General features: G+C 52.1%; 1 protein-coding gene across 6 annotated transcripts in view; it reads right to left on the reverse strand.

The window, feature by feature from the left end:
* Nucleotides 1-24,703, reverse strand: part of SEPTIN9 (septin 9) — a 992,168-nt gene that overhangs the window by 145,612 nt on the left and 821,853 nt on the right. The window contains exon 1 of one of the 6 annotated variants that reach the window (XM_078654637.1): nt 2,640-2,667. The exons of the other annotated variants lie outside the window; for them this stretch is intronic. Within the exon in view, the coding sequence (XP_078510763.1) occupies nt 2,640-2,652 (13 nt within the window). The 5' untranslated portion in view covers nt 2,653-2,667. Of the gene's footprint in view, nt 1-2,639; nt 2,668-24,703 lie in introns of those variants that run through there. 6 annotated transcript variants of the gene reach the window in all.

A 24,703-nucleotide genomic window follows, 5' to 3' on the forward strand; every position in this document is an offset into this window, starting at 1 on the left:
CGTGCAGGGAGGCCCCCTCAATTTTCGTTACGCCAGTGCAGATAACCCAGTTTCGACGGTGTGGCACTGCTGCAGCTCACTGCACGCGTCGTAGAGTCGCCTGCTTCAGGTCATACAAGGCAAACCTAGCGTTCCACATGCACTATTTCCCAAACCAGGAAGCTGAGCAGTGCTTATCTCGGGCTGGATTATAGAAAACAGGAGCACACAGCAGCGCTAGCCACGCACTGCTTGGAGACAGGAACAGCGCTCTCTTTGCGCTGTGTTGGTCACAAAGCCCTGTGCCGGACTACCGAGTCCCACGGCTGGCTTTAGGTGGAATCCTTCTTGCTCCCTGGGATTCCAAATGACAGGAAGTTGAGAGCACTATGGCACCAATGCAGTGAACAAGCAGCAGGCCAGCACATCAGGGTCCTTGAGCAAAGTGGTAGCCCTTCTTGCAGTCCAGCAGGCCGCAGAACAGCACAACAACCAGGGGAGTAGAATGGCCGTTCCTCCTGACAGCGTAACAGTTCCTTCTGGTAAGGTGTAGTCTGTATAGCCAACAGCGTCTGGTTACAAGTCCCACCACCCAGTTTCTAAAATCATAGGGTCAGAGCCCTTTACTTATACTCAAAATGTCTTTGATGTGACAGTAGCTTCAACTAAACTTTAGAAGTGCACATCATACCCATTCAATCGGAGCTCTGGCTTCAGTCATCAGTAGGGGGCAAAATAGCCCATTACAAATGTAAGTGTCAACACCCCTCACTCTCCCAGCCCAGGAAGACAATTCAATATGAGGATGTATGCAGATGTAATCGTATTACACCCAGCCCTTCCTGTGTGATGACTGTCTGGAAAGTATGCACAAGCCCAGCTGTCACTCAACACTAGACGTCGATTGGAGTCAGGCTGCAAAGCACAAAGAGTCATAAGCGCACAGAAATGCCCACTTTCTAAAAGTAGCATTTTTAAAATAGTAATGAAAAGCTCACCTTCCCCAATAAGCAGGATTTATCAACACTAGTCCAAACATACCAAACATGGCAATGCTACTCCTTTCAGATCGGAAATTACCACTGGAACACATATCAGGGAAGTCCCAATGCAAACGTATGAGAGGAGCAGCCTCACAGCAGTGAGAAACCAAATAGAGTGTTTATCGCTACCAGGACATGCCACACAATGAAGCCGAATGTCCTAACTTTTACTTACACAGCACCCTGCCCATAGGGCTACCCATGGCCTACCTTAGGGGTGACCTATATATAGTAAAAGGGCTGTTCCTGACTTGGAAAGTAACTTTAAATGCCAAGTCACCGTGGCAACAGACTTTGCATGCAGGCCCCACAGTGACAAGCTTGAGACAGGTTTGAAAGGCTACTTTTGTGGGTAGTGCAAGCAGCACTGCAGGCCCACTTGTAGCATCTAATTTACCGCCCCTCGGTATATGGGTTACCACTGTACAAGGGACTTAATGCTAAATAAAATATGCCAAACAGGTGTAGACCAATCATACCAAGTAGAAAGGAGAGAGCACATCCACTTAAGCATTGAATAGCAGAGGCAAAGTGCCCAGAGTCCTAAAGCCAACAAAAACAGGCCAGAAAAAATATAGGAAGAAGGCAAAAACTTTGGGGATAACCCTGCAAAAAAGGCCAAGTTCAACAACAAGCATTGGCAAAGTCAATAGGTCTAGCCTTAGTACTTGTGCCATTTATATTTTTATATATTCATATTTTTCTGCAAACAAGCATTATGGACAAAATGGTTTAAATATATTCAAATAAAGTCAACCTCCACCAGCCCCAGCTCACCACACGTAATTACACTCCTTTTCAGGTAGCCTGTGCACATATGATCAGGCAAAATGCTGTCACTCACAGCTCAAGACAACTAATGGATGCAGAGGGATGACCCATGTCGCATGCTGTATAGGCAGAAGCAAACTATGCCTGGACGAAGAGGGCTGACGAAAAGCCTTCCTATATGCGTATACATGTATTTTTATTATGATTTTTGGGGAAACATGAGGCTGGTGGAGCAGCTAAAGCTGTCTCTACACAAGACCTAAACAAGCATTTGCAATGTAATAGGTCTTGCATTTACAAACTCTTGAAAATGCAAGACCTATTGCATTGCAAATGGTTATTTGCAAAACCTCCCCATGACGCGCTTTCAGTTTAATGGTGTCTGCGCCCGTTTCCTTGGACCTGGCTCTTCTCAAGAAAGGGGAACGGCCACCATTAAAGTGAAAGCACAGCATGGGACGCGTTATAAACAATACTTAAATAAAAAATAGAAGAAAAACAAAAACAATTGGCCGTGTATGGAGACGTAAAGCGCCGAAAATAAAGCAAAGGCGTGTCCGCCACTGTGGCGTGTCATGCAATTTGAAAAAAAAAATAAAGCCTTACTAGAGAGCATAGTGAAAAACATTTAACAAAATAGTGCTCGGAGGATGTAATTATAGCCTACTGAACACCAACACATGCAACAGGGGTTGTCCTCATGGGAGGTTACAAATGAAGACAAGGCGGTATCAAGGATGGACTAACAAGCTTATTAACTAATTAGAAGCCAGCATTCACCAAGGACAATGACACAAGTCAATGAAAAATATGGGCAGAGAGTGGGACGGAGCTTCAAGTCCATACCTGAATACAGCATGATGCCTCCCAGAGCAGCGCAGGCGCTGCCCAGGCTCGACCTAAAAAGCTGGACGTTTACCAGCAATCAGACACAAGACATTAGCATCAACAGAGCAACCTGTGCAGTGGCGCCGAGAGTCCGAAGGCCCTCTGTACTCTTGCTCTGTTTCCCCACCTACAAGGGGACAAGGCCATAGAAGTTACTTTTTTCTAGCTTGCGTTATGGTCCACGGCACCCTTGGTATGCCCCGGGGGAATTTACGAAAAGGAAGAGATTAACACAGACTGATAACAGTTTAAAGCCACAGGCCACATGCAGGAACAAGGGTCTAGTGAAGTTCCTCTTCACTGGGGCGATGGTCTCTCTACTCACAAACCAGCAGGGCTGATATGTGGGGATTAGCCCCTCATTTTAAAGCCATGAGCTCATTGCATGTTTGAATCAATAGTTTTTACCCTTTTGGGAGAGAGAACTTGTCCCTATCTTGCTATTTTGAAATGCTTTACAATCCCCGCCAGATCACAAACCACGTTCAATCCTTTATATGCCCTCAAAGGACATCAAAAACCTAGTGCAATCCTACTCAAGCCCCTATTCGGATTACAGACACAGAGCAACCCTGCACAGGGTACTGCACCACTGGACAAGAAAACTACTCTGCAATCCTTTCAAGGCCCACCCAGGACACCAGAAACCATGTGCCCCCATTTCTGTGGCATAACACCACATGTCTGGGCTTTCATCTCCTTTAACACCCCCCACCCATACAGGCTCAGACACCCACCGCTCGCTGGCACAGGCACTGTAGGACACTAGTCCTGTGCAGTGCTTTACAGGTTTCCCACAAGACTTCAGGAGCCCAGTGCAAACCTAACACTTCGTAAGAAAACCGGAATCCCTGTAATAATTTCTTTCTTTCTTTCTTTCTTTTTTCTCTCTCTCTCTCTTTTCTCTCTCTTCTCTCTCTCTCTCTCTTTTCTCTCTCTCTCTCTCTCCCTCTCTCTCTTTTCTCTCTCTCTCTCTTTTCCCCCCTCCCTCCCTATGAGTTTAATTTCAGAATCCCCACACGGTTCTCTGTATGCCCCTCCTTCCCAGAGATCATGCATAAAGGGCAATCCTACATGGGCCCTCCTAGTGCAACGCAACTCCCTTGCACCCTTCACAGCCCCCTCATACAGGAGCACAGACCCTCTGCGTTCAGTTCGAGCCCTGATATGGGAACGTCGTGAGGACTGTATCGCAATCCTTTGGAGAGAATAGAGGTAAGATAAGAACGCCATGCAGTGCCGCACAGACCCTCCTCGCCGCACAGACCCTCCTCACCGCCCAGACCCTCCTCACCGCCCTCCGCCTGTGCGCGAGATGCGAGCCCTCCCGTCACGCGCCCGCACGCCGGTCCCGGGCCTCCGCTAACCCTGGGACGGAGCCGTCCGTCACGCGCCCGCACGCACGCCGGGCCCAGGCCTCCTCCAACCCTGCGACGGGAGCCGCCTGTTCCCCCAAGGCACACATCAGCCCTGGAAACAGCTTGGAAAATAAACACACACAAATATGTGTCGGCAGGTTAAAAATAAAATCCCTTTCATGAGCAAATGGAGTTCTCAAAGGCAGAATTTGTGGCATTTAAACAAATAACTTAGAATTGGTAATAAGGCACCTTCTGGAGAGGTTCCAGGGTTTCCAGGGAACAGAAGACTGTTCTTGTTATGGAGCAGTTTCTACATGTTACTGCAAAAAGAATCCTTTCTACTTCTCATCGAGTGCCTTTTCTTCACAGTCATGTTCTGTGGTAGTACAGGCGCTCGGTGTGCTTGGAGCGGTAGCAAGACAACATGCGGTACACGGCGCTGGGGATTCCGCCTTACATGGATGGACTGCTGTCTATGGCTACCCAAGGACAGGGCATTAAACCATGGCCACTGTACCTTACAATAAAATGGACCCAGTCCTGCCCTCGAGACCCCTAAAAGAGCTAGCTATCTGCTTTTCAGGTCTGGCGCTTTCCAAAACATTTAGATTTTACTAAAATTATATATGAATACTCACTGTGACTTTCAGCAAGCCGCTTCATCCACTGGTCTGTTGTAGTGTCATATATACAAATCCTCTGCACACGTTTAAAAGTAAATACATAAAGTTTCATAAAATATCACAATGATGCTTGTCTTTATATTTTCAGATGTCTGTAATTCAAGATCTTAAGCCTTCGTAGCCAACACGTGTTTTGTCGCTGTTACAGGGGATCACCCCGCGACTTCTTCAGGGCTGAGGTCAGTTTCAAGTAGTCTCTTAGTTCCGGTGATAATTCCAACCCGGAAGGGGTTCCTATAATTTCAGCTGATTTGCACGACGAACACTCCACGTATGGCCTGGAGATCCAAGGGGTTCTACCTAATACTGCCGGATGGGGCAGTTCTTCTAAAAGAAACTCCCTTACACTTGGAAGCACATTAAGATATTCGGACATAAGACTAAATAGTCTACCTCTCCAGGCACAGAAATTATAGGATCCCCTTCCGGGTTGGAATTATCACCGGAACTAAGAGACTACTTGAAACTGACCTCAGCCCTGAAGAAGTCGCGGGGTAATCCCCTATAACAGCGACGACACACGTGTTGGCTAAGAAGGCTTAAGATCTTGAATTAAAGACATCTGAAAATATAAAGACAACCATCATTGTGATATTTTATGAAACTTTAGGTAATTACCTTTTGCATATATAGTAGAGTGGTCTGCTGGCCACACAAGTGGGGATTTGGTGGTTTTTGCCTACCTTATGCACCGTGCCAGATTACCTGACACAACTGATTTGTACTTGGGATAGACCTTAGAGCGTTTTTTTGCCTATTGCTGACCACCGACTGTATACCTACTGTTATATGTCAGTCACATTTTTAGTCCGCCCATACAGCATGGGGCAGTGGACCAACCCACCTCAGCCATTGGTTAACTACAATGTGAGTGAAGGTATTCAGCTCTTTCACAAGGAGCACATTCACACAAAGTATTAGATCAGTGACAGGGACTGCTATGGCAATGCATGCTTTCTGAGAACGAAAATGTATTTTTGCTTTAGCCATTTTTTTGTATTTATATAATGTGAGGATTCAGCAGTTACCCCAACAATAGTCCCCCCAACAAAAATAAAAACCTTTCTTGTGTTGTATCTAAAAAACATGACAAAATAAAAGAATCAATAAGAAAGCCAAAAGGCTGACACCCAACGCCAGACCAACTGACTTTGCCCCTGCTTCTAAACCGGCGTTCCATGTGGATTTGCCTGTTTATTAATAAAGGAATTTCTAGACAGGTTGGTACCTCTGAAAAGAAAGCAAATCGGTGATAGATTCAGTCACAAATGTGAGACTGACTATTCCTCAGCACGACCAGCCTTTGATAACAGTGGTGGCTCCTCTGCTGAGGCGGTGGAGAATCGCCCCACTGCCATGAAGCAGCAAAAGAAAGGAATAAATAAAATGATAATAATGTTATTATCATTTTATTTTGTCCTCTTGCTGCAGCAGCTTGCGTAAGGGGCGGGGCTGAAGAGCAGGGTACAACCCTCCTAAGTGCGTAATGACTGGTCGGCCCCAGTCATGCGCACTTTCCCTGTTCTCCATGCAGGTTGTATTACAGCCTGCATGGAGAACATGCCCAACTCTAAAGCCCCTGGCTGAGAGCTGTGTCACGGAACTCAGACCAATCACAACGCTGCATTGCAGCGTTGTGATTGGCTGTTGGGAGCGTGGGAGCCCTGGTGCTTCCTGCTTCCTCACTAGAAGCAAGGAAGAGGACAGGACGGGACACATAAGAGGCAGTGGTGGCAGCCGGCCAGCACGGAGGTAAGTTTTTTTTTACCTGATTCCCCCCCTCACCTTCGCCCCCACTCGCCCCACTGCTGCTTTTAAGTAGCAGTCGCAACTGTTTGATAAGCGGCAACCTATAACAACCATGTGCTGGTCCAACTTGTCAAGTTGGAGTCCCAGCACTACACTCAATTTGGTAAAAAATAAAAGCTGTTATTTACAGCGCTTAGAATAGGCAGAAGTGCTATATAAAGCGCTATGTAAAAAGCAGGTTGTTCGTATTATCTGGGATACGGGGGGAGCAGCGTGAGATAGCATACTCTGTGCTGTGAATTTAAACACAAACACTGACAAGTGAGAGAGCTGCTACCTCAGACTCCAAGGAACTAACTGACAACTAAGGTAAGGACCCACACCAGAACACAGAGGTGGGAGAGGCCACAAATTAGCAGGGGAGACGAACCAAGAGGCTGGCTCGGATCTCTTAGAGCCCATGCACGAACTGAGCCCTGAAAATAAGCGTTATGTAAACCATACAGCATACTACGCAAAATATGATAAAGTGTCTTCTGAGTGTGCGTCCTGGCAAGGGGTGGACCCCTCATTACGTGAAGGGAGTGCCATGGGGTGAGGAACAGGTAAGTGACTCATACATGCATCCCCTTCTACCTTCTCAGGATGGGTACACCACTCCCGATGGAGCGGATCAGCAACCAGCTCCCTCCCTCCTCACCAGGTAAGACCAGCATCCGACCGGGACCTTCTAGGTACAATTTGTGGAGAACCAGTTCTCTCCGCCCTAACACCCTCAGGTTTGACCATCTCTGAATCAATCCCTGGATCTGCAGGTCAGAGGCCCTTGGGGTCACGCCATATCTTAGCGAGGCCTTTAAGTAATGTAAAAAATCAGGACGGCCTTGGGTGACACCAGGACACAATTGGGTTGAATCCAGAGCTACAATCTGAGTAGGTTATTGTACCCTTGGTTTGGATCAAGGTGCATATGGGGGCTAGAGAGGTAGCCTTCCACCAGCAAGAGTCTCACATCTGGGCCACCATAGGGATCCGTGATGCCAGACTAATGGCATCTCGGTGCTTTCCAAGTATCAAATAACAAGAGGAATTGTGTTCATAAATACTTTATCAGTGAATCGATCTTTTTCTAGCAGCTTAAAAACAATGGGGTGCCGGATTTGGGCCCCAAGAACCGTATGCCACTGGTCTAACAGAAGATGCAAGCGCAGCATGGCCTGACGCATCTCTGGGCCATCACATATGACAGCTCTGGTCAGAGTCTGTGTCCACTACAGAGGCAGTCGAAGCCATTCATCTCCAGTGCAGGAAGTATCTTCTGTGTACAGTTCTTAATGCTAAGAGAGAGCACATTATAGTGGTGGGGTTCATTGGTAGTGGACCAAGGAGGTGGGCGTAAGTGACCTTGTGCTTTCAAACATCCCTTGCTGCCATTTCCTTTCTTTCTCCAGTTCTTAATGCTCACTGGATAAAAGCTACCTTTGAGGCATCCCATTTCAATCTAATCTCCCACTGATCAACTTGTTCAATCCTAGTACTGATGTCCACAGAAGGTACCACACCCACCCCTGGGCTGGATTTTACGTCTGAAGGGTTCTGTACAATCTTAACATAAGAGCCACGCATATGAGAGCCACGCATGGACCAGATACAGGAGGGAGTGCTGCAGCGAGGCAGCTACATTGGATGCAGGCGACCAGCCCAGGCTCATCTACCCTTTCCTACTCTGGAAGGGCAGCTCTTGCATCCCTGCTTTTGTTTCAGTTATAGCCAGAACTACCCGATAGCTCTCTTTTCTAAGTAACTTAACCCTGCTTTTTGCTTGCTTTATTCACTCAGAATAGGTCACAACCCAACAGAACACATTAGACAGTGCACCACACACACACACACAGCCAACAGTCAGCTATCAGAGGTCTCCAAACTGCCACATACATGGAACTCGCCCCAAGGCCCATAACAAAGCACCAGCAGAAGACTACACATACACTCAACACAACTACAATATTTCATCTGCCACCTAGATACATCACATATAAATATGTGGAAAATCATATTATTCTAGCATTATATTATAATGTTTTATGAAATTACATTATACTAACATACTAACATATTGCCATTACATTAACAACATACCTAACTCAGCATATGTAAGCAATATAGACTACTTCCGTGTCAAGCTCACTATCACCAGCCACAACCATTTATGGCATATAGAAAGGGAAACATGTTTCAAATGACTGCACTATCCGTTTTACGATACCACAAAAACGCAAGAGGCACTTTAGTAGAATATAACCTGGATCATATTACACCAACGGAATAAAGGCTGGTGCTTTGAAAGTGCTAATACTGTATGAACTGATTCTGAATCAAAGCTCATTCAAATTCACATTTCGTTTTGCACAGTTAGCCTCCTTCCTGAATGATATTCTTACACCTGATACAACATATTAGAACATATCACAAACATGCAACACACTATAGCTAAAGAGCACAGTCAGCTGACACAGGCACCCGAACAGCACTTATCACCAGGATACATCTCACACAAACACCCGCAAAACACATTAGATAGAACTCCTACCTACACATAGCACAGCCATGATGTGCCGTCAACTAGACCTTCACAGTTCCCAAACATCTCGTTTCACCAAGATATATAAAACACAAACATCCAACAGAACACATGGGACAGAACTTCTATCATGCCCAAACCCGACTAAAATATGAAAAAAATGGGAAGAGGCCCATATACCCTTGTTCCACACTTGTATGGCAAGGTGCACTGCTACTCGGCAATTCCGGGCAGTCTGGCACTGCCAGGTGTGCCAGCCAGAAAGGGACAGTGTGTGAGAGTTCTTTTTAGGTCTGGAAGGTCTTGATGGGACTAAATAAAGCCCCCCACGCTTGCCAAACTGGTAGTGCCAGAAATCCCATCCCTGCACGGGCCAGGTGCAATATTTAAGAAGGGATGCTTGTGGTACAAGTAAGAATTAAAACGATAAGGCCCTCTATCCTGTCATACCAAGAACACCATTTAAACAAGGATGGTGTGGGACACCCACAATTATAGCTACCAATTCCACAATATTGCATGGCATGGTCGATTTACAAACATGATAGATTTATTATACAAACTGATTTGTATTCCTCTTTTTATCTTCGCACTCATATGGAAGTCTACTTTTCTCAGGTTAAACAGTTGCAATATGCTCCATCCTCTTCCGGTTACACAGGGTGTGATATTTCTCAGCCTGGCCAGCACCTGTTTCACCGGAGGGCAGTTGAGCTTGGGGTTTTTTCAAGGCGGAAATTGGTCAGAGTCACAAATGGGTGCGGAAGTAGCCCGTAAATGGAGAACAAATGCACCATATCTGCAGATGGCGATTGTATCTCACTGTGTCGTCAGGAAAGAGCAGCAAAATTGTGGTCTTCATGTGAGGATATGCGGTCTGTTCTAGTTTACAGACTACATCTGCACTCATCTGTGTCTGTGACCAATTTCCGCCCTGAAAAAGCCACAGACTTTAATGCTGCAGGGCGAAACACGTATTGGCTGAAAAATATCTCAGCCCATGTAACCTTAAAGGGACAAGGGATATTGCAACAGCCAGGGTGCGCAGTATGGGTAGTTTTCAAAGTGCCCTGACAGCATGTCACCAAGCTTCATCAGATACAAATATCAAAGGGGACCTGTTAAACATGACCCCCACATACACACAACAATATGATATGCCATATACTGGGGTTTCACAGTGCCCCAACAGCACTTGTACAGAGGGGACTACTTTTGACTGAGCAGAGTTCTCCAAGGATTGGCTATCCAAATGTCTCCCTCGACCCACTCGCCTCCTTGTAGCGGCCATGGTGGGGTGGGTGCTGAGGACGTGCAGGCCGCACCCCTTTAGTCCCCAGCAACAGCTTTCAATATGGCGGTGAGAGTTTCAAGTGATTCTTTAATCTGTATACATATGTTGTGTATGTGGAGTCATTTATAGACACATGCCAGGACTTGCACACAATGCACACTGTAGGCCGGATGATGCAAACAGAAAAGGCACAGCCCTCCTGGGACAATGAAATAACAGAGTGCTTGGCAGCTCGAAAGATACACTAATTTTTAGATGCTTGGATTTCAGACACACCCTTTGGGGTCGTCGCTCCCACCCACACATGCAACGTATGGAGCTCCTCACAATCCCACGGCTGGGAGAGGAGGGAAGGAGAAGCAGAGGATTGGTAGAAACTGGAGAAAATTAAAATGTGGCTCCGTGCCAACAATAACACAACCATGCCCAAATATAACATGCGGCAGTGATATTGAAATAGTGACCAAGTGTAAAGCTGCATTACTGGTGTGCCATGTGCAACTAGTGAGTTAAGGATGCATTACTGGTGCGGAAGGCGTGACCATGCTTTATGGGAGCTTTGTTGAAGTGTCAGGAGTGATCCATGCTCTATGGGAGCTTTGTTGAAGTGTCAGGAGTGATCCATGCTCCATGGGAGCGTTGTTAAAGTGCTAGGAGTAACCATACTCTATGAGAACTTTGATGAAGTGTTAGGAGTGATCCATGCTCTATGGGAGCTTTGTTGAAGTGTCAGGAGTAATCCATGATCTAAGGGAGCGTTGTTAAAGTGCTAGGAGTGACCATGCTCTATGGGAGCTTTGTTGAAGTGTCAGGAGTGATCCTTGATCTAAGGGAGCGTTGTTAAAGTGCTAGGAGTGACCATGCTCTATGGGAGCTTTGTTGAAGTGTCAGGAGTGATCCATGATCTAAGGGAGCGTTGTTAAAGTGCTAGGAGTGACCATGCTCTATGGGAGCTTTGTTGAAGTGTCAGGAGTGATCCATGATCTAAGGGAGCGTTGTTAAAGTGCTAGGAGTGACCATGCTCTATGGGAGCTTTGTTGAAGTGTCAGGAGTGATCCATGATCTAAGGGAGCGTTGTTAAAGTGCTAGGAGTGACCATGCTCTATGGGAGCTTTGTTGAAGTGCTAGGAGTGACCATGCTCTAAGGGAGCGTTGCTAAAGTGCTAGGAGTGACCATGCTCTATGGGAGCTTTGTTGAGGTGTTAAGAGTGATCCATGCTCTATGGGAGCTTTGCTGAAGTGTTAGGAGTGACCATGCTCTATGGGAGCTTTGTTGCAGTGCTAGGAGTGACCATGCTCTATGGGAGCTTTGTTGAAGTGTCAGGAGTGATCCATGATCTAAGGGAGCGTTGTTAAAGTGCTAGGAGTGACCATGCTCTATGGGAGCTTTGTTGAAGTGTCAGGAGTGATCCATGCTCTAAGGGAGCGTTGTTCAAGTGCTAGGAGTGACCATGCTCTATGGGAGCTTTGTTGAAGTGCTACGAGTGACCATGCTCTAAGGGAGCGTTGCTAAAGTGCTAGGAGTGACCATGCTCTATGGGAGCTTTGTTGAGGTGTTAAGAGTGATCCATGCTCTATGGGAGCTTTGTTGAAGTGTCAGGAGTGATCCATGCTCTAAGGGAGCGTTGTTAAAGTGCTAGGAGTGACCATGCTCTATGGGAGATTTGTTGAACTGCTACGAGTGACCATGCTCTAAGGGAGCTTTGCTGAAGTGTTAGGAGTGACCATGCTCTATGGGAGCTTTGTTGCAGTGCTAGGAGTGACCATGCTCTATGGGAGCTTTGTTGAAGTGTCAGGAGTGATCCATGCTCTAAGGAAGCGTTGTTAAAGTGCTAGGAGTGACCATGCTCTATGGGAGATTTGTTGAACTGCTAGGAGTGCCCATGCTCTAAGGGAGCTTTGCTGAAGTGTCAGGAGTGCCCATGCTCTATGGGAGATTTGTTGAACTGCTAGGAGTGCCCATGCTCTAAGGGAGCTTTGCTGAAGTGTCAGGAGTGCCCATGCTCTATGGGAGCTTTGTTGAAATGTCAGGAGTAAGCATGCTCTATGGGAGCTTTGTTGAAATGTCAGGAGTAAGCATGCTCTATGGGAGCTTTGTTGAAGTGTCAGGAGTGAGTATGCTCTATGGGAGCTTTGTTGGAGTGTCAGGAGTGAGTATGCTCTATGGGAGCTTTGTTGAAGTGTTAGGAGTTACCATGCTCGCCTTCACTCTACAGCTGCATTACTGATGTTGAAGGAGTGACACATTCTGTGGCTGCCTTTCGGGTGTTGTAACATTGACTCATGCACCACTGGTGCCTCACTGGTGTCAAAAGAGTGGCCTTTGCTCTACGACTGCTTTGTTGGTGCCTTTAGAATAACCGAGGCTCTATGCTATTAAAGTAATGACCTTTGATGTATGGCAGCACTGCTGATGTCATAAGTGGACCTGGGCTCGATAGCTGCATTGCTAAAGTCTTACGACTTATCCATGCTGGCACATGGCTGCACCGCTGGTGATATGAGACTGGCCCATGCTCTCTGGCTGCATTGCTGATGATGGAATTTTTTCTCATGCTTTATGGCTGCCATGCTGTTGCTGAAGTAGTGGCCCTTAAAGTATGGCAGCATTGCTGGTGTCCAAGAGTGAGTGACCCATGCTCTGTGACTGCACTGCAGTTGTGAGCGGAGTGACCCGTGCTCTGTGGCTGCACTGCAGTTGTGAGCGGAGTGACCCATGCTCTGCGGCTGCACTGCAGTTGTGAGCGGAGTGACCCATGCTCTGTGGCTGCCCTGCAGTTGTGAGCAGAGTGACCCGTGCTCTGTGGCTACACTGCAGTTGTGAGCGGAGTGACCCGTGCTCTGTGGCTGCACTGCAGTTGTGAGGGGAGTGACCCATGCTCTGTGGCTGCACTGCAGTTGTGAGCGGAGTGACCCATGCTCTGTGGCTGCCCTGCAGTTGTGAGCAGAGTGACCCGTGCTCTGTGGCTGCACTGCAGTTGTGAGCAGAGTGACCCATGCTCTGTGGCTGCACTGCAGTTGTGAGCGGAGTGACCCATGTTCTGTGGCTGCACTGCAGTTGTGAGCGGAGTGACCCATGCTCTGTGGCTGCACTGCAGTTGTGAGCGGAGTGAACCATACTGTGTGGTTGCACTGCAGTTGTGGGCGCAGTGACCCGAGCTCTGCGGCTGCACTGCAGTTGTGAGTGGAGTGTCCCATGCTCTGTGGCTGCACTGCAGTTGTGAGTGGAGTGACCCATGCTCTGTGGCCACACTACAGTTGTGAGCGGGGTGAACCATGCTCTGCGCCTGAACTGCAAGAGTGACCAATGCTCTGTGGCTCCACTGCAGTTGTGAGCGGAATGTCCCATGCTTTGTGGCTGCACTGCAGTTGTGAGCGGAGTGACCCATGCTCTGAGACTGCACTGCAGTTGTGAGCGGAGTGACCCATGGTCTGTGGCTGCATTGTGAGTGCAGTGACCTATGCTCTGTGGCTGGACTGCAGTTGTGAGCAGAGTGACCCATGGTTTCCGGCTGCACTGCATTTTTGAGCGGACTGACCCGTGCTTTGCGGCTTCATTGCAGTTGTGAGCGGAGTCACCCATGCTCTGTGGCTGCACTCCAGTTGTGAGCGGACTGACCCATGCTCTGTGCCTGCTCTGCAGTTGTGAGCGGAGTGACCCATGGTCTGCGGCTGCACTCCAAGAGTGACCCATGCTCTGTGGCTGCACTGCAGTTGTAAGTGGAATGACCCATGCTCTGTGGCTGCACTGCAGTTGTGAGCAGAGTAACCTGTGCTCTGCGGCTTCACTGCAGTTGTGAGCGGAGTGACCTAGAGTGTGGCTGCACTGCGGTTGTGAGCGGAGTGACCCATGCTCTGTGGCTGCACTGCAGTTGTGAGTGGAGTGACCCATGCTCTGTGGCTGCACTGCCGTTGTGAGCGGAGTGACCCATGCTCTGCGGCTGCACTGCAGTTGTGAGTGGATTGTCCCATGCTCTGAGGCTGCATTGGAGTTGTGAGCGGAACGACCCTTGCTCTGCGGCTGCACTGCAGTTGTGAGTGGAGTGTCTCATGCTCTGTGGCTGCATTGCAGTTGTGAGCGGAGTGACCCATGATCTGCGGCTGCACTGCCAGAGTGACCCATGCTCTGTGACTGCACTGCAGTTGTGAGTGGAGTGTCCCTTGCTCTGTGGTTGCATTGCAGTTGTGAGCAGAGCGACCCGTGCTCTGTGGCTGCACTGCAGTTGTGAGTGGAGTGTCCCATGCTCTGTGGCTGCATTGCAGTTGTGAGCGGAGTGACCCATGCTCTGCGGCTGCACTGCAAGAGTGGCCCATGCTCTGCGGCTGCACTGCAGTTGTAAGTGGAGTGACCCATGCTCTGTGGCTGCACTGCAGTTGTGAGCAGAGTAACCCGTGCTTTGCGGCTTCATTGCAGTTGTGAGCAGAGTGACCCGTGCTCTGTGGCTGCACTGCAGTTGTGAGCGGAGTGACCCATGCTTCGTGGTTGCACTGCAGGTGTGAGCAGAGTGACCCGAGCTCTGTGGCTGCACTGCTGGTGTGAGCGGAGTGACCCATGCTTCGTGGCTGCACTGCAGTTGTGAGCGGAGTGACACATGCTCTGTGGCTGCACTGCAGTTGTGAGCAGAGTGACCCGTGCGCTGTGGCTGCACTGCAGTTGTGAGCGGAGTGACCCATGCTTTGTGGTTGCACTGCAGTTGTGAGCGGAGTGACCCATGTTCTGTGGCTGCACTGCAGTTGTGAGCGGAGTGACCCATGCTCTGCGGCTGCACTGCAGTTGTGAGCGGAGTGAACAATACTGTGTGGTTGCACTGCAGTTGTGGGTGCAGTGACCCGAGCTCTGCGGCTGCACTGCAGTTGTGAGTGGAGTGTCCCATGCTCTGTGGCTGCACTGCAGTTGTGAGTGGAGTGACCCATGCTCTGTGGCTGCACTACAGTTGTGAGCGGGGTGAACCATGCTCTGCGCCTGAACTGCAAGAGTGACCAATGCTCTGTGGCTCCACTGCAGTTGTGAGCGGAATGTCCCATGCTCTGTGGCTGCACTGCAGTTGTGAGCGGAGTGACCCATGCTCTGAGACTGCACTGCAGTTGTGAGCGGAGTGACCCATGGTCTGTGGCTGCATTGTGAGTGCAGTGACCTATGCTCTGTGGCTGGACTGCAGTTGTGAGCAGAGTGACCCATGGTTTCCGGCTGCACTGCATTTTCGAGCGGACTGACCCATGCTCTTTGGCTGCACTGCAGTTGTGAGTGGAGTGACCCATGCTCTGCAGCTGCACTGCAGTTGTGAGCGGAGTCACCCATGCTCTGTGGCTGCACTCCAGTTGTGAGCGGACTGACCGATGCTCTGTGCCTGCTCTGCAGTTGTGAGCGGAGTGACCCATGGTCTGCGGCTGCACTGCAGTTGTGAGCAGAGTAACCTGTGCTCTGCGGCTTCACTGCAGTTGTGAGCGGAGTGACCTAGAGTGTGGCTGCACTGCGGTTGTGAGCGAAGTGACCCATGCTCTGTGGCTTCACTGCAGTTGTGAGTGGAGTGACCCATACTCTGTGGCTGCACTGCAGTTGTGAGCGGAGTGACCAATGCTCTGTGGCTGCACTGCAGTTGGTAGAGGAGTGACCCATGCTCTGCGACTGCACGGCGGTTGTGAGCGGAGTGACCCATGCACTGCGGCTGTACGGCGGTTGTGAGTGGAGTGACTGATGCTCTGTGGCTGCACTGCAGTTGTGAGCAGAGTGACCCATGCTCTGTGGCTGCACTGCAGTTGCGAGAGGAGTGACCCATGCTCTGCGGCTGCACGGCGGTTGTGAGCGGAGTGACCCATGCTCTGCGGCTGTATGGCTGTTGTGAGCGGAGTGACCCTTGCTCTGTGGCTGCACTGCAGTTATGAACGGAGTTACACTTGCTTTGTGGCTTCAGTGGCGTTGTGAACGGAGTGACCCTTGCTCTGTGGCTGCACTGCAGTTGTGAGTGGAGTGACCCGTGCTCTGTGGCTGCACTGCAATTGTAAGCGGAGTGACCAGTGCTCTGTGGCTGCACTGCAGGTGTGAGTGGAGTGTCCCATGCTCTGTGGCTGCACTGCAGTTGTGAGTGGAGTGACCCATGCTCTGTGGCTGCACTGCAAAAGAAACCCATGCTCTGTAGCTGCACTGCAGTTGTGAGCGGAGTGACCCGTGGTATGTGGCTGCACTGCAGTTGTGAGCGGAGTGACCCATGCTTTGTGACTGCACTGCAGTTGTGAGCGGAGTGACCCAGGCTCTGTGGCTGCACTGCAGTTGTGAGCGGAGTGACCCGTGCTCTGTGGTTGCACTGCAGTTGTGAGCGGAGTGACCCGTGCTCTATGGCTGCACTGCAGTTGTGAGTGGAGTGTCCCATGCTCTGTCACTGCACTGCAGTTGTGTGCGGAGTGACCCATGCTCTGCGGCTGTATGGCGGTTGTGAGTGGAGTGACTCATGTTCTGTGGCTGCACTGCAGTTGTGAGCAGAGTGACCCATGCGCTTTGGCTGCAGTGCAGTTGTGAGTGGAGTGACCCATGCTCTGTGGCTGCACTGCAGTTGTGATTGGAGTGACCAATGCTCTGTGGCTGCACTGCAGTTGTGAGTGGAGTGACCCATGCTCTGTGGCTGCACTGAAGTTGTGAGCGGAGTGACCTATGCTCTGAGGCTGCATTGCAGTTGTGAGAGGAGTGACCCATGCTCTGTGGCAGCACTGCAGTTGTGAGCGGAGTGACCCATGCTCTGTGGCTGCATTGCAGTTGTGAGAGGAGTGACCCATGCTCTGTGGCAGCACTGCAGTTGTGAGCGGAGTGACCCATGCTCTGTGGCTGCATTGCAGTTGTGAGCGGAATGACCCTTGCTCTGCGGCTGCACTGCAGTTGTGAGCGGAGTGACCCATGCTCTGTGGCTGCACTGCAGTTGTGAGTGGAGTGACCATGCTCTGTGGCTGCACTGCAGTTGTGAGTGGAATGACCCGTGCTCTGTGGCTGCCCTGCAGTTGTGAGCGGAGTGACCCGTGCTCTGTGGCTGCACTGCAGTTGTGAGCGGAGTGACCATGCTCTGCGGCTGCACTGCAGTTGTGAGTGGAATGTCCCATGCTATGTGGAAGCACCGCAGTTGTGAGTGGAGTGACCCGTGCTCTGTGGCTGCAGTGCCGTTGTGAGTGGAGTGACCCATGCTCTGTGGCTGCACTGCAGTTGTGAGCGGAGTGACCCATGGTCTGTGGCTGCACTGCAGTTGTGAGCGGAGTGACCCATGCTTTGCGGATGCACTGCAGTTGTGAGCGGAGTGACCCATGCTCTGTGGCTGCACTGCAGTTGTGAGCGGAGTGACCCATGCTCTGCGGCTGCACTGCAGTTGTGAGTGGAGTGACCCATGCTCTGTGACTGCACTGCAGTTGTGAGCGGAGTGACCCATGCTCTGTGGCTGCACTGCAGTTGTAAGTGGAGTGACCCATGCTCTGTGGCTGCACTGCAGTTGTGAGCCGAGTGACCCGTGCTCTGTGGCCTCACTGTAGTTGTGAGCAGAGTGACCCGTGCTCTATGGCTGCACTGCAGTTGTGAGTGGAGTGTCTGATGCTCTGTGACTGCACTGCAGTTGTGAGCGGAGTGACCCATGCTCTGCGGCTGAACGGCGGTTGTGAGCGGAGTGACTCATGTTCTGTGGCTGCACTGCAGTTGTGAGCAGAGTGACCCATGCTTTTTGGCTGCACTGCAGTTGTGAGTGGAGTGACCCATGCTCTGTGGCTGCACTGCAGTTGTGAGCGGAGTGACCCATGCTCTGAGGCTGCAGTGCCGGTGTGAGTGGAGTGACCCATGCTCTGTGGCTGCACTGCAGTTGTGAGTGGAGTGACCCATGGTCAGTGGCTGCACTGCAGTTGTGAGTGGAATGTCCCATGCTCTGTGGCTGCACTGCAGTTGTGAGTGGAGTGACCCATGCTCTGTCACTGCACTGCAGTTGTGTGCGGAGTGACCCATGCTTTGCGGCTGTACGGCGGTTGTGAGCGGAGTGACTCATGTTCTGTGGCTGCACTGCAGTTGTGAGCAGAGTGACCCATGCGCTTTGGCTGCAGTGCAGTTGTGAGTGGAGTGACCCATGCTCTGTGGCTGCCTTGCAGTTGTGAGTGGAGTGACCAATGCTCTGTGGCTGAACTGCAGTTGTGAGTGGAGTGACCCATGCTCTGTGGCTGCACTGAAGTTGTGAGCGGAGTGACCTATGCTCTGAGGCTGCACTGCAGTTGTGAGAGGAGTGACCCATGCTCTGTGGCAGCACTGCAGTTGTGAGCGGAGTGACCCATGCTCTGTGGCTGCAGGGCCGTTGTGAGCGGAGTGACCCATGCTCTGTGGCTGCACTGCAGTTGTGAGTGGAGTGACCCATGCTCTGTGGCTGCCCTGCAGTTGTGGGAGGAGTGACCCATGCTCTGTGGCTGCACTGCAGTTGTGAGTGGAGTGACCCATGGTCTGTGGCTGCACTGCAGTTGTGAGCGGAGTGACCCATGCTCTGCGGCTGCACTGCAGTTGTGAGTGGATTGTCCCATGCTCTGAGGCTGCATTGGAGTTGTGAGCGGAGTGACCCTTGCTCTGCGGCTGCACTGCAGTTGTGAGTGGAGTGACCCATGCTCTGTGGCTGCACTGCAGTTGTGAGCGGAGTGACCTTTGCTCTGCGGCTGCACTGCAGTTGTGAGTGGAGTGCCCCATGCTCTGTGGCTGCACTGCAGTTGTGAGCGGAGTGACCCATGCTCTGTGGCTGCACTGCAGTTGTGAGCGGAGTGACCATGCTCTGTGGCTGATCTGCAGTTGTGAGTGGAATGTCCCATGCTATGTGGAAGCACCGCAGTTGTGAGTGGAGTGACCCGTGCTCTGTGGCTGCAGTGCCGTTGTGAGTGGAGTGACCCATGCTCTGTGGCTGCACTGCAGTTGTGAGCGGAGTGACCCATGGTCTGTGGCTGCACTGCAGTTGTGAGCGGAGTGACCCATGCTTTGCGGCTGCACTGCAGTTGTGAGCGGAGTGACCCATGCTCTGTGGCTGCACTGCAGTTGTGAGCGGAGTGACCCATGCTCTGCGGCTGCACTGCAGTTGTGAGTGGAGTGACCCATGCTCTGTGACTGCACTGCAGTTGTGAGCGGAGTGACCCATGCTCTGTGGCTGCACTGCAGTTGTAAGTGGAGTGACTGATGCTCTGTGGCTGCACTGCAGTTGTGAGCCGAGTGACCCATGCTCTGTGGCTGCACTGCAGTTGCGAGAGGAGTGACCCATGCTCTGCGGCTGCACGGCGGTTGTGAGCGGAGTGACCCATGCTCTGCGGCTGTATGGCTGTTGTGAGCGGAGTGACCCTTGCTCTGTGGCTGCACTGCAGTTATGAACGGAGTGACACTTGCTTTGTGGCTTCAGTGGCGTTGTGAGCGGAGTGACCCTTGCTCTGTGGCTGCACTGCAGTTGTGAGTGGAGTGACCCGTGCTCTGTGGCTGCACTGCAATTGTAAGCGGAGTGACCAGTGCTCTGTGGCTGCACTGCAGGTGTGAGTGGAGTGTCCCATGCTCTGTGGCTGCACTGCAGTTGTGAGTGGAATGTCCCATGCTATGTGGAAGCACCGCAGTTGTGAGTGGAGTGACCCGTGCTCTGTGGCTGCAGTGCCGTTGTGAGTGGAGTGACCCATGCTCTGTGGCTGCACTGCAGTTGTGAGCGGAGTGACCCATGGTCTGTGGCTGCACTGCAGTTGTGAGCGGAGTGACCCATGCTTTGCGGCTGCACTGCAGTTGTGAGCGGAGTGACCCATGCTCTGTGGCTGCACTGCAGTTGTGAGCGGAGTGACCCGTGCTCTATAGCTGCACTGCAGTTGTGAGTGGAGTGTCCCATGCTCTGTCACTGCACTGCAGTTGTGTGTGGAGTGACCCATGCTCTGCGGCTATACGGCGGTTGTGAGTGGAGTGACTCATGTTCTGTGGCTGCACTGCAGTTGTGAGCAGAGTGACCCATGCGCTTTGGCTGCAGTGCAGTTGTGAGTGGAGTGCCCCATGCTCTGTGGCTGCACTGCAGTTGTGAGTGGAGTGACCAATGCTCTGTGGCTGCACTGCAGTTGTGAGTGGAGTGACCCATGCTCTGTGGCTGCACTGAAGTTGTGAGCGGAGTGACCTATGCTCTGAGGCTGCATTGCAGTTGTGAGAGGAGTGACCCATGCTCTGTGGCAGCACTGCAGTTGTGAGCGGAGTGACCCATGCTCTGTGGCTGCATTGCAGTTGTGAGCGGAGTGACCCTTGCTCTGCGGCTGCACTGCAGTTGTGAGTGGAGTGCCCCATGCTCTGTGGCTGCACTGCAGTTGTGAGCGGAGTGACCCATGCTCTGTGGCTGCACTGCAGTTGTCAGTGGAGTGACCATGCTCTGTGGCTGCACTGCAGTTGTGAGTGGAATGACCCGTGCTCTGTGGCTGCACTGCAGTTGTGAGCGGAGTGACCCGTGCTCTGTGGCTGCACTGCAGTTGTGAGCGGAGTGACCATGCTCTGCGGCTGCACTGCAGTTGTGAGTGGAATGTCCCATGCTATGTGGAAGCACCGCAGTTGTGAGAGGAGTGACCCGTGCTCTGTGGCTGCAGTGCCGTTGTGAGTGGAGTGACCCATGCTCTGTGGCTGCACTGCAGTTGTGAGCGGAGTGACCCATGGTCTGTGGCTGCACTGCAGTTGTGAGCGGAGTGACCCATGCTTTGCGGCTGCACTGCAGTTGTGAGCGGAGTGACCCATGCTCTGTGGCTGCACTGCAGTTGTGAGCGGAGTGACCCATGCTCTGCGGCTGCACTGCAGTTGTGAGTGGAGTGACCCATGCTCTGTGACTGCACTGCAGTTGTGAGCGGAGTGACCCATGCTCTGTGGCTGCACTGCAGTTATAAGTGGAGTGACCCATGCTCTGTGGCTGCACTGCAGTTGTGAGCCGAGTGACCCGTGCTCTGTGGCCTCACTGTAGTTGTGAGCAGAGTGACCCGTGCTCTATGGCTGCACTGCAGTTGTGAGTGGAGTGTCTGATGCTCTGTGACTGCACTGCAGTTGTGAGCGGAGTGACCCATGCTCTGCGGCTGAACGGCGGTTGTGAGCGGAGTGACTCATGTTCTGTGGCTGCACTGCAGTTGTGAGCAGAGTGACCCATGCTTTTTGGCTGCACTGCAGTTGTGAGTGGAGTGACCCATGCTCTGTGGCTGCACTGCAGTTGTGAGCGGAGTGACCCATGCTCTGAGGCTGCACTGCAGTTGTGAGTGGAGTGACCCGTGCTCTGTGGCTACACTGCAGTTGTGAGCGGAGTGGCCCGTGCTCTGTGGCTGCAGTGCCGGTGTGAGTGGAGTGACCCATGCTCTGTGGCTGCACTGCAGTTGTGAGTGGAGTGACCCATGGTCAGTGGCTGCACTGCAGTTGTGAGTGGAATGTCCCATGCTCTGTGGCTGCACTGCAGTTGTGAGTGGAGTGACCCATGCTCTGTCACTGCACTGCAGTTGTGTGCGGAGTGACCCATGCTTTGCGGCTGTACGGCAGTTGTGAGCGGAGTGACTCATGTTCTGTGGCTGCACTGCAGTTGTGAGCAGAGTGACCCATGCGCTTTGGCTGCAGTGCAGTTGTGAGTGGAGTGACCCATGCTCTGTGGCTGCACTGCAGTTGTGAGTGGAGTGACCAATGCTCTGTGGCTGCACTGCAGTTGTGAGTGGAGTGACCCATGCTCTGTGGCTGCACTGAAGTTGTGAGCGGAGTGACCTATGCTCTGAGGCTGCACTGCAGTTGTGAGAGGAGTGACCCATGCTCTGTGGCAGCACTGCAGTTGTGAGCGGAGTGACCCATGCTCTGTGGCTGCAGGGCCGTTGTGAGCGGAGTGACCCATGCTCTGTGGCTGCACTGCAGTTGTGAGTGGAGTGACCCATGCTCTGTGGCTGCCCTGCAGTTGTGAGAGGAGTGACCCATGCTCTGTGGCTGCACTGCAGTTGTGAGTGGAGTGACCCATGGTCTGTGGCTGCACTGCAGTTGTGAGCGGAGTGACCCATGCTCTGCGGCTGCACTGCAGTTGTGAGTGGATTGTCCCATGCTCTGAGGCTGCATTGGAGTTGTGAGCGGAGTGACCCTTGCTCTGCGGCTGCACTGCAGTTGTGAGTGGAGTGACCCATGCTCTGTGGCTGCACTGCAGTTGTGAGCGGAGTGACCTTTGCTCTGCGGCTGCACTGCAGTTGTGAGTGGAGTGCCCCATGCTCTGTGGCTGCACTGCAGTTGTGAGCGGAGTGACCCATGCTCTGTGGCTGTACTGCAGTTGTGAGCGGAGTGACCATGCTCTGTGGCTGATCTGCAGTTGTGAGTGGAATGTCCCATGCTATGTGGAAGCACCGCAGTTGTGAGTGGAGTGACCCGTGCTCAGTGGCTGCAGTGCCGTTGTGAGTGGAGTGACCCATGCTCTGTGGCTGCACTGCAGTTGTGAGCGGAGTGACCCATGGTCTGTGGCTGCACTGCAGTTGTGAGCGGAGTGACCCATGCTTTGCGGCTGCACTGCAGTTGTGAGCGGAGTGACCCATGCTCTGTGGCTGCACTGCAGTTGTGAGCGGAGTGACCCATGCTCTGCGGCTGCACTGCAGTTGTGAGTGGAGTGACCCATGCTCTGTGACTGCACTGCAGTTGTGAGCGGAGTGACCCATGCTCTGTGGCTGCACTGCAGTTGTAAGTGGAGTGACCCATGCTCTGTGGCTGCACTGCAGTTGTGAGCCGAGTGACCCGTGCTCTGTGGCCTCACTGTAGTTGTGAGCAGAGTGACCCGTGCTCTATGGCTGCACTGCAGTTGTGAGTGGAGTGTCTGATGCTCTGTGACTGCACTGCAGTTGTGAGCGGAGTGACCCATGCTCTGCGGCTGAACGGCGGTTGTGAGCGGAGTGACTCATGTTCTGTGGCTGCACTGCAGTTGTGAGCAGAGTGACCCATGCTTTTTGGCTGCACTGCAGTTGTGAGTGGAGTGACCCATGCTCTGTGGCTGCACTGCAGTTGTGAGCGGAGTGACCAATGCTCTGAGGCTGCACTGCAGTTGTGAGTGGAGTGACCCGTGCTCTGTGGCTACACTGCAGTTGTGAGCGGAGTGACCCGTGCTCTGTGGCTGCAGTGCCGGTGTGAGTGGAGTGACCCATGCTCTGTGGCTGCACTGCAGTTGTGAGTGGAGTGACCCATGGTCAGTGGCTGCACTGCAGTTGTGAGTGGAATGTCCCATGCTCTGTGGCTGCACTGCAGTTGTGAGTGGAGTGACCCATGCTCTGCGGCTGTACGGCGGTTGTGAGCGGAGTGACTCATGTTCTGTGGCTGCACTGCAGTTGTGAGCAGAGTGACCCATGCGCTTTGGCTGCAGTGCAGTTTTGAGTGGAGTGACCCATGCTCTGTGGCTGCACTGCAGTTGTGAGTGGAGTGACCAATGCTCTGTGGCTGCACTGCAGTTGTGAGTGGAGTGACCCATGCTCTGTGGCTGCACTAAAGTTGTGAGCGGAGTGACCTATGCTCTGAGGCTGCACTGCAGTTGTGAGAGGAGTGACCCATGCTCTGTGGCAGCACTGCAGTTGTGAGCGGAGTGACCCATGCTCTGTGGCTGCAGGGCCGTTGTGAGCGGAGTGACCCATGCTCTGTGGCTGCACTGCAGTTGTGAGTGGAGTGACCCATGCTCTGTGGCTGCACTACAGTTGTGAGCGGGGTGAACCATGCTCTGCGCCTGAACTGCAAGAGTGACCAATGCTCTGTGGCTCCACTGCAGTTGTGAGCGGAATGTCCCATGCTCTGTGGCTGCACTGCAGTTGTGAGCGGAGTGACCCATGCTCTGAGACTGCACTGCAGTTGTGAGCGGAGTGACCCATGGTCTGTGGCTGCATTGTGAGTGCAGTGACCTATGCTCTGTGGCTGGACTGCAGTTGTGAGCAGAGTGACCCATGGTTTCCGGCTGCACTGCATTTTCGAGCGGACTGACCCATGCTCTTTGGCTGCACTGCAGTTGTGAGTGGAGTGACCCATGCTCTGCAGCTGCACTGCAGTTGTGAGCGGAGTCACCCATGCTCTGTGGCTGCACTCCAGTTGTGAGCGGACTGACCGATGCTCTGTGCCTGCTCTGCAGTTGTGAGCGGAGTGACCCATGGTCTGCGGCTGCACTGCAGTTGTGAGCAGAGTAACCTGTGCTCTGCGGCTTCACTGCAGTTGTGAGCGGAGTGACCTAGAGTGTGGCTGCACTGCGGTTGTGAGCGAAGTGACCCATGCTCTGTGGCTTCACTGCAGTTGTGAGTGGAGTGACCCATACTCTGTGGCTGCACTGCAGTTGTGAGCGGAGTGACCAATGCTCTGTGGCTGCACTGCAGTTGGTAGAGGAGTGACCCATGCTCTGCGA

This window comes from Lissotriton helveticus, chromosome 7, assembly GCF_964261635.1.
Source record: "Lissotriton helveticus chromosome 7, aLisHel1.1, whole genome shotgun sequence".
NCBI classification, from domain to species: Eukaryota; Metazoa; Chordata; class Amphibia; order Caudata; family Salamandridae; genus Lissotriton; species Lissotriton helveticus.